General features: G+C 55.6%; 1 protein-coding gene across 1 annotated transcript in view; it reads left to right on the top strand.

Moving 5' to 3' along the window:
• lrp3 (low density lipoprotein receptor-related protein 3) overlaps window positions 1–6706 on the top strand; it is a 13254-nt gene extending 6548 nt beyond the window's left edge. The window contains 3 exon segments of the mRNA XM_055664934.1: window positions 222–1317; window positions 5321–5453; window positions 6125–6706. Coding sequence (XP_055520909.1) covers window positions 222–1317; window positions 5321–5453; window positions 6125–6619 — 1724 coding nt within the window. The 3' untranslated portion in view covers window positions 6620–6706.
• Window positions 6707–9251: the final 2545 nt, after the last annotated feature.

Genomic DNA, 9251 nt, shown 5'->3' with positions numbered 1-9251 from the left:
GTGTGGGGCCGGGTGTGTGGGTGTGCGGGGCCGGGTGTGCGGGTGCCCGGTGTGTGGGTGTGTGGGGCCGGGTGTGTGGGTGTGTGGGGCCGGGTGTGTGGGTGTGTGGGGCCCGGTGTGTGTGTGAGAGGGGCCGGGTATGTGTGTGTGTGGGGCCGGGTATGTGTGTGTGTGGGGCCGGTGTGTGGGGCCGGGTCTCACTGTCTCTCCCGGTGCGGCAGGTCGGGCAGCGCAGGCCGGTTGTGACGGGGATGAGTTCCGCTGCAGTAACGGCAAGTGTGTACTGCTCGCCTGGAGATGCAACGGGAAGGACGAGTGCGGTGACGGCTCAGACGAGCAGACGTGCCCGGCCGCGACACCTACCCCGGTGCAGGCCCAGAGCACGGCCACGCCGCTCGCCCCCGACGGCTGCCCGGACGGGACGTTCCTGTGTGGGGTGGAGCAGACGGCTCGGTGCTTGGCGGTGGAGCTGCGATGTGACGGGCGAGGAGACTGCGAGGACGGAGCGGACGAGGAGCGGTGCCCGGTGAACGGCTGCGGACAGACGCTGGGCGACTTCTACGGCTGGTTCTGGCCACCGGGACGGCGAGCGGCGGTTGCCCGGGACTGTAGCTGGGTGGTGGACACGGGGGACAGTCGACACTTGTTGCTGCAACTATCTCTGCAGCTAGCGGCCGGGGACTGGCTGCGAGTGTACGACGGGCCAGTCGCCGAGCCACGCCGGCTACTCGCCACGGCCGACCGGCGCAACAACGGGCGTCCAGTCATGGTGGAGACGTCGGGCGGGCAGCTGGCCGTCAGCTATCACGGGGCGGCGGGCGGCTTCAACGCCACGTACCGGGTGAAGGGCTACTGCCTGCCGCAGGAGCAGCCGTGTGGTGACGGTGGCGGCTGCTACACGGACCCGCAGCGTTGTGATGGCTGGTGGCATTGCCCGGACGGGCGGGACGAGCGCGGCTGCGGCGGCTGCCAGGCCGATGAGTACCCGTGTGGTGGTGGAGGCGGAGGCGGCTGTTACCCCGCCAGCGGCCGCTGCAACAACCGCAAGAACTGTGCGAGCGGCGCCGACGAGTTCAACTGCCTGACCTGCCAGCCCGGGAACTTCCGCTGCGCCTCCAACACGTGTGTGTTTGAGGAGTGGCGATGTGACGGCCAGGACGACTGCCCCGACGGCAGCGACGAACGCGGCTGTCTGCTGCTGCTGCCGCGCAAGGTCATCACCGCCGCGCTCATCGGCAGCCTCGTCTGCGGCCTCTTGCTGGTCGTCGCGCTAGGCTGTGCCTTCAAACTATACTCGCTGCGGAGCCGCGACTACAGGTACATACCCCACCCCCACACGCATGCCCCCCATTCACCCCCCCCCGCACACCCTCCCCTCCCTTCACACCCCCCCACGCATCCCCTCCCCCTTCACCTCGCCCCCCCTTTACCCCCTCCTCATTCACCCCCCCCCCCGCATTCCCCTCCCCTTCCCCCCTCCCACCCCACGCACAAGCTCCCGCCCCTGACACACACACCCCTTTACACCCCCCTCCATTCATCCACCCCCCCCCACGCATCCCTTCCCCCCCCCCTTCACCCCCCCCATTCACCCCGCTCCGCACCCCCTCCCCCTTCACCTCGCCCCCCTTCACCCCCTCCTCATTCACCCCCCCCCCGCATCCCATCCCCTTCCCCTTCACCACCCCCTTCACCCCCTCCCTTCTCCACCCCCCGCATCCCCTCCCCCTTCACCCCCCACCCCACGCACAACCTCCTGCCCCTGACCCCCCCCTCTCACGGACCCTTCCCTTCGTGCTCCCTCATGCCCCTCATTGCACCTTCCCCCAATCTCTCGTCATGCCCCGCCCGCCCGCTCCCGCCCCCAAAATGGGCCGGTTACTGCACAATATTTACTTGCACCGTGATTCATCGATTCATCCACAGCAGAACACAGATGTGGACAGCACAGGTACAGGCCCTTCGGTAAACTAGAGCTGTGCCGTACACGGTCCAAGTTAAACTAGCCTCTACATGTATATCCAAAATGATCTTCAATGCCACTATCATATCTCCATCCACGCCCACCCCGCAGCTCGTCCCAGCCTCCCACCACTCTGTAAACAACTACCTTCAACCTAAGCCCTCTGGTCTTTGACAATTACACCATGGGAAAGTGAAAAGAATCCAGGTCTGTCCACCCTCTCTCTCCCTGGAGCTGAAACTCACGAATCCAGGCATCATTTTGTAAACCTCTCCAAAGCCTCCACATCCACCCTGTAATGGGGTGACCAGAGCTGCACACAAAGCTGCCTCTTGTACCCCACGCCCCACCAATGAATGTGCATATTTTGTGCATATTTGCATATTTTAATGCTAGGAGCATTGTAAGAAAAGTGGATGAGCTTAGAGTCTGGATAGACACCTGGAAGTATGATGTTGTGGCGATCAGTGAAACATGGTTGCAGGAGGGCTGTGATTGGAAACTAAATATTCCAGGATTTCGTTGCTTCAGGTGTGATAGAATTGGAGGGGCAAGAGGTGGAGGTGTTGCATTGCTAGTCAGGGAAGATATTACAGCAGTGCTTTGGCAGGATAGATTGGAGGGCTCATCTAGGGAGGCTATTTGGGTGGAATTGAGAAGTGGGAAAGGTGTAGCAACACTTATATGGGGTGTATTATAGACCGCCAAACGGGGAACGAGAATTGGAAGAGCAAATATGTAAGGAGATAGCAGATATTAGTAGTAAGCACAAGGTAGTGGTTGTGGGAGATTTCAACTTTCCACACATAGACTGGGAAACACATTCTGTAAATGGGCTGGATGGGTTGGAGTTTGTAAAATGTGTGCAGGATAGTTTTTTGCAGCAATACATAGAGATACCTACTAGAGGAGGGGCAGTGCTGGACCTCCTGTTAGGAAATGAGACGGGACAGGTGGCGGAGGTATGCGTTGGGGAGCAATTCGGGTCCAGTGATCACAATACCATTAGTTTCAATATAATTATGGAGAGGGTCAGAACTGGACCTAGGGTTGAGATTTTTGATTGGAGAAAGGCTAACTTTGATGAGATGCGAGATGATTTAAAAGGAGTGAACTGGGACATTTTGTTTTATGGGAAAGATGTAGAAGAGAAATGGAGGACATTTAAAGGGGAAATTTTAAGAGTACAGAATCTTTATGTTCCTGTTCGATTGAAAGGAAACAGTAAAAATTGGAAAGAGCCCTGGTTTTCAAGGGAAATTGGACATCTTGTTCGGAAAAAGAGGGAGATCTACAATAATTATAGGCAGCATGAAGTAAATGAGGTGCTTGAGGAGTATAAGGTATGTAAAAAGAATCTTAAGAAAGAAATTAGAAAAGCTAAAAGGAGATATGAGGTTGCTTTGGCAAGTAAGGTGAAAGTAAATCCAAAGGGTTTCTACAGCTAAATTAATAGCAAAAGGATAACGAGGGATAAAATTGGTCCATTGGAGAGACAGAGTGGACAGTTATCTGCAGAGCCAAAAGAGATGGGGGAGATATTGAATATTTTTTTTTCTTTGGTATTCACCAAGGAGAAGGATATTGAATTATGTGAGGGAAGGGAAACTAGTAGAGTAGCTATGGATACTATGAGGTTCAAAGTAAAAGAAGTACTGACACTTTTGAAAAATATAAAGGTGGATAAGTCTCCAGGTCCTGACAGGATATTCCCTAGGACATTGAGGGAAGTTAGTGTAGAAATAGCCGGGGCTATGACAGAAATATTTCAAATGTCATTAGAAACGGGAATAGTCCCCGAGGATTGGCGTACTGCGCATGTTGTTCCATTGTTTAAAAAGGGTTCTAAGAGTAAACCTAGCAATTATAGACCTGTTAGTTTGACTTCAGTGGTGGGCAAATTAATGGAAAAGATACTTAGAGATAATATATATAAGCATCTAGATAAACAGGGTCTGATTAGGAACAGTCAACATGGATTTGTGCCTGGAAGGTCATGTTTGACTAATCTTCTTGAATTTTTTGAAGAGGTTACTAGGGACATTGACGAGGGTAAGGCAGTGGATGTTGTCTATATGGACTTTAGTGAGGCCTTTGACAAGGTTCCTCATGGAAGGTTGGTTAAGAAGGTTCAACTGTTGGGTATAAATGCAGGAATAGCAAGATGGATTCAACAGTGGCTGAATGGGAGAAGCCAGAGGGTAATGGTGGATGGCTGTTTATCGGGTTAGAGGCAGGTGACTAGTGGGGTGCCTCAGGGATCTGTGTTGGGTCCTTTGTTGTTTGTCATGTACATCAATGATCTAGATGAAGGTGTGGTAAATTGGATTAGTAATTATGCAGATGATACCAAGATAGGGGGTGTTGTGGATAATGAAGAGGATTTCCAAAGTCTACAGAGTGATTTAGGCCATTTGGAAAAATGGGCTGAAAGATGGCAGATGGAGTTTAATGCTGATAAATGTGAGGTGCTACACCTTGGCAGGACAAATCAAAATAGGACGTACATGGTAAATGGTAGGGAATTGAAGAATACAGTTGAACAGAGGGATCTGAGTATAACCGTGCATAGTTCCTTGAAGGTGGAATCTCATATAGATAGGGTGGTAAAGAAAGCTTTTGGTATGCTAGCCTTTATAAATCAGAGCATTGAGTATAGAAGCTAGGATGTAATGTTAAAATTGTACAAGGCATTGGTGAGACCAAATCTGGAGTATGGGGTACAATTTTGGTCGCCCAATTATAGGAAGGATGTCAACAAAATAGAGAGAGTACAGAGGAGATTTACTAGAATGTTGCCTGGGTTTCAACAACTAAGTTACAGAGATAGGTTGAATAAGTTAGGTCTTTATTCTCTGGAGCGCAGAAGGTTAAGGGGGGACTTGATAGAGATCTTTAAAATGTTGAGAGGGATAGACAAGTTGATGTGGACAAGCTTTTCCCTTTGAGAATAGGGAAGATTCAAACAAGAGGACATGACTTCAGAATTAAGGGACAGAAGTTTCGGGGTAATATGAGGGGGAACCTCTTTACTCAGAGAGTGGTAGCGGTGTGGAATGAGCTCCCAGTGGAAGTGGTGGAGGCAGGTTCATTGGTATCATTTAAAAATAAATTGGATAGGCATATGGATGAGAAGGGAATGGAGGGTTATGGTATGAGTGCAGGCAGGTGGGACTAAGGGGAAAAAAATTTGTTCGGCACGGACTTGTAAGGCCGAGATGGCCTGTTTCCGTGCTGTAATTGTTATATGGTTATATGGTTAATGAAGCCAAGCACACTTCACCGCTCCACCTACATGTGTTCTTCAATGCGCCCGTCCCATATTCACCCTCGCTCCCATGGCTGTCGCCGCTGCAGGGCCTTCGACACTCCGATGAGCCGGCTGGAGGCGGACCTGGTGCAGCGGGAGGCTCCCCCGTCATATGGGCAGCTCATCGCCCAGGGTCTCATCCCCCCTGTCGACGACTTCCCCACCTACAACCCGGCGCAGGTATGCGGGAAGGAGGAGGTGTGTGAGGGGCGGGGGGGGGGGGGGGGTGGTGATGGGGAGGGGGGTTACGGGGAAGATGATGGGGGCGGTGGGGGGTTGGTGAAGGTCTTGAACCGCGGCTGGCGTGTCCACAAGGCTGAAGGGGGTGTGGGCAGAAGGTAACAGAGAGAGGTCGGTGTGTGTGGGCGCGGCCACGGGGGTTGAAGTCCAGTAACGGGCCGTCGGTAGCTGGATCGGGGTGGGGGCGAGGGGAAGAGGAGAGAAGAGTGGTGAGAGGGAACTACATGGGGCGGGGGGGGGGGGGGGGGGGTGGGTACAGGTGGTGAAAGTGTACTGGGGCCGCTGATGCACGGTCTGCCAGGACAGGGGCCGGTACCGGGGCCGCTGATGCATGGTCTGCCAGGACAGGGGAGGGTACCGGGGCCGCTGATGCATGGTCTGCCAGGACAGGGGCCGGTACCGGGGCCGCTGATGCACGGTGTGCCAGGACAGGGGAGGGTACCGGGGCCGCTGATGCATGGTCTGCCAGGACAGGGGCCGGTACCGGGGCCGCTGATGCATGGTCTGCTAGGGCAGTGGCTGGTACCGGGGCCGCTGATGCATGGTCTGCCAGGACAGGGGAGGGTACCGGGGCCGGTACCGGGACTGACACGGTGCTTCTGTGCCCTCAGCTGTCGGTGTTGCAGAACCTGCGCTCGGCGATGCGGCGCCAGATGAGGAGGCACTCGATGCGCCGGGCGGCGGGCAGCGGGCGGCTGCGGCGGGTGTGGAACCGCTTCTTCCAGCGGCCTCGGGGCTGGGGATTGATCCCGCTCCTCACGCCCAGTCACGGGCCGCCCTCATCCCGCCCGGGCGGGGCCGATGGCGGGGACAGCAGCCGGGCAAGGACCCGGGGAGAGCCCGACCCCGAGTCCGACACGGACGCCGAGACGGACCGACAGGTGGGGGCGGCGCGGGGGGGCGGGGGCCCGGGCTCTCCCCCCGAACCGCGGCCTGGGTCGGCGCCAAAGCCGCCCCCAAGGCCCGGGCGGTCGGAGCCGGCGACCGGGCCGCGCCGCGCACCCGTAGCCGTGGAGACCCGGAGCGGGACGCGGAGGGTGGACGCCCCGAGCCCGGTCCCCGGCGCCACTGCCCGTCGCTGGTGCGCTCGGGCCGCGCCCGGGTGATGAGTCTGGGCTCCGTGCGTCTCACCGTGTACGAGGTGTGTTACGCCCCGCCGCCCCGCACAGACACCGCCCCGCCGCCGCCCCACAGCCCGGACCCGAGCCGCCCTCCCCGCAACCCGGGGCTCGGCACAAGGGCCCCGACTCCCCTGCGCCGGAGCCGGCCATGCTCAGCCCCCGCGGGCCGCTCGGCCACACGGACACGGACTATTGATCCGGCCGCACCTTTAATGTGGCCGTGTTTTATCAAACATTTATTTAATTCTCCAAGGAAAGAAGACCCGCGGGTGGCGGCTGCTTCAGCGGGCGGGCGGGTGGGTCTGTAACATGTACCCGCGGCTCCACAACATGTACTCGCGGCTCCACAACATGTACCCGCGGCTCCACAACACCGGGGGCCCGGGGAAAGAAGCGAAACCTGGTAGAGGAACACACGCCCGCGTCCGTCTCAACCTGCCGCCACTACCCCTATCATCTTTCCGTAAACCGCTTCTCGTCATCCCATCACCCCCGCCCCATTGCCAAGCACCCTGTGGCGTTCTGTGATGGGCGGCTGGGCGCCGGCAATGGAGGGCTGCTGCTGGTTCTGTTGTCCTGCCGGCTCCGTCACCGCAGCCCTCTGCGCCTCGCCACATCTCACAGCATGTCTAACTCTGCCTGCTCCACTGTCCCCCAGTGTGTGTGTGTGTGTGAGTCACTCCGTGTGTGTGTGTGTAACAGTGTGTGTGTGACAGTGTGTGTGTGTGTGTAACAGTGTGTGTGTGTGTGTGTAACAGTGTGTGTGGGTGTGTAACAGTGTGTGTGGGTGTGACGTGTGTGTGTATGTGTGACAGTGTGTGTGTGTGTGACAGTGTGTGTGTGTGTGACAGTGTGTGTGTGACACCGTGTGTGACAGTGTGTGTGTGTGTGACAGTGTGTGTGTGTGTGACAGTGTGTGTGTGTGTGTGACAGTGTGTGTGTGTGTGTGTGTGTGTGTGTGTGACAGTGTGTGTGTGTGTGTGTGTGTGTGTGTGTGTGTGTGTGTGTGTGACAGTGTGTGTGTGTGTGACAGTGTGTGTGTGTGTGACAGTGTGTGTGTGTGTGACAGTGTGTGTGTGTGTAACAGTGTGTGTGTGTAACTGTGTGTGTGTGACAGTGTGTGTGTGTGTGTGTGTGACAGTGTGTGTGTGTGAGACAGTGTGTGTGTGTGTGTGTGACAGTGTGTGTGTGTGTGTGTGTGACAGTGTGTGTGTGTGTGACAGTGTGTGTGTGTGTGTGTGTGTGTGTGTGTGTGTGACAGTGTGTGTGTGTGTGTGTGTGTGTGTGTGTGTGTGTGTGTGTGAGTGTGTGTGACAGTGTGTGTGTGTGTGTGTGTGTGTGTGTGTGTGTGTGTGTGTGTGTGTGTGACAGTGTGTGTGTGTGTGTGTGACAGTGTGTGTGTGTGTGACAGTGTGTGTGTGTGTGTAACAGTGTGTGTGTGTGTGTCTGTGTGTGTGACAGTGTGTGTGACAGTGTGTGTGTGTGTGACAGTGTGTGTGTGTATGACAGTGTGTGTGTGTGTGTGTGACAGTGTGTGTGTGTGTGTGACTGTGTGTGTGTGTAACAGTGTGTGTGTGTAACAGTGTGTGTGTGTGACTGTGTGTGTGTGTGACAGTGTGTGTGTGTGCAACAGTGTGTGTGTGTGTGTGACTGTGTGTGTGTAACAGTGTGTGTGTGACAGTGTGTGTGACAGTGTGTGTGTGTAACTGTGTGTAACAGTGTGTGTGACAGTGTGTGACCGTGTGACCGTGTGTGTGTGACACCCACCCGTGCCGTCCTCAGTTAGTGCCGCTGTCTGCCAGCCCCAGTGCTGAAGTTCGATGAGGTGCAACCCCCGTCTATTTGCCTCTTCGCCTCTCGCCATGCCCGCCCGCTGAGTGCCACTGCAGGAGATGCAAAGTAAACTGAGCCCCTGGTGATCGGGGAACGCGATTTCCATCCTGTGAGCTGAGCTCATGATGCAATGGTAGCATTCACACCACTCACCGGGGTGTGTTCCTCCCAGCTTGCAGGGACGAACAGCGGCCCGGCCTTCTAGTGCCGCCACTGTAATGTACCGGGGAGCGAGAATTCCAGCACATTCCCAACTCCAGTCCCGGTGGGGCCGTATCTGTCGCTGTATAACACTGGGGTACAGTCCTGCGATAGATTCAAACTGACGGAATAACTGGAGACAAGTGCACATGGAATGTTGATGAGAATAACAGCGTGTGAGGCATCGTCTCTGGAAGGAATAGGGAGGCAACGCTTTGGGTTGGGACTTTTCTTCAGTCTGCTGAAGGTCCCGGCCTGAAACGTAACCGACCAATCGTCTCCACAGACGCTGCTTGACCTGCTGAGTTCCTCCAGTTTTGAATACAAGTGTACGCTCATGGTTAATTGCTGCCCCTTCTGATCATGTCGGAAATATTTTATGTACGTGATGACAATGTTGCTATTTTGAATCAGGAAAGTGCCAAAAATGAGGTTGTCCTAAAAGATCAATGTTATTGGGGGGGGGGGAGAAGGTTAATAAATTATTAATTATTTCAAGTACACCTTGTGTGTGGAGCTGAGGTTCAGCTGGCGGGACCCTGATATCCATTTCTATTGAGATCCTCTCCACATTTTCATTCCC

The sequence above is a fragment of the Leucoraja erinacea genome, chromosome 50, assembly GCF_028641065.1.
Source record: "Leucoraja erinacea ecotype New England chromosome 50, Leri_hhj_1, whole genome shotgun sequence".
Classification (NCBI taxonomy): Eukaryota; Metazoa; Chordata; class Chondrichthyes; order Rajiformes; family Rajidae; genus Leucoraja; species Leucoraja erinaceus.
Note: the sequence above shows the minus strand (reverse complement) of the source record. Positions and strands in the feature narration are given on the sequence as shown.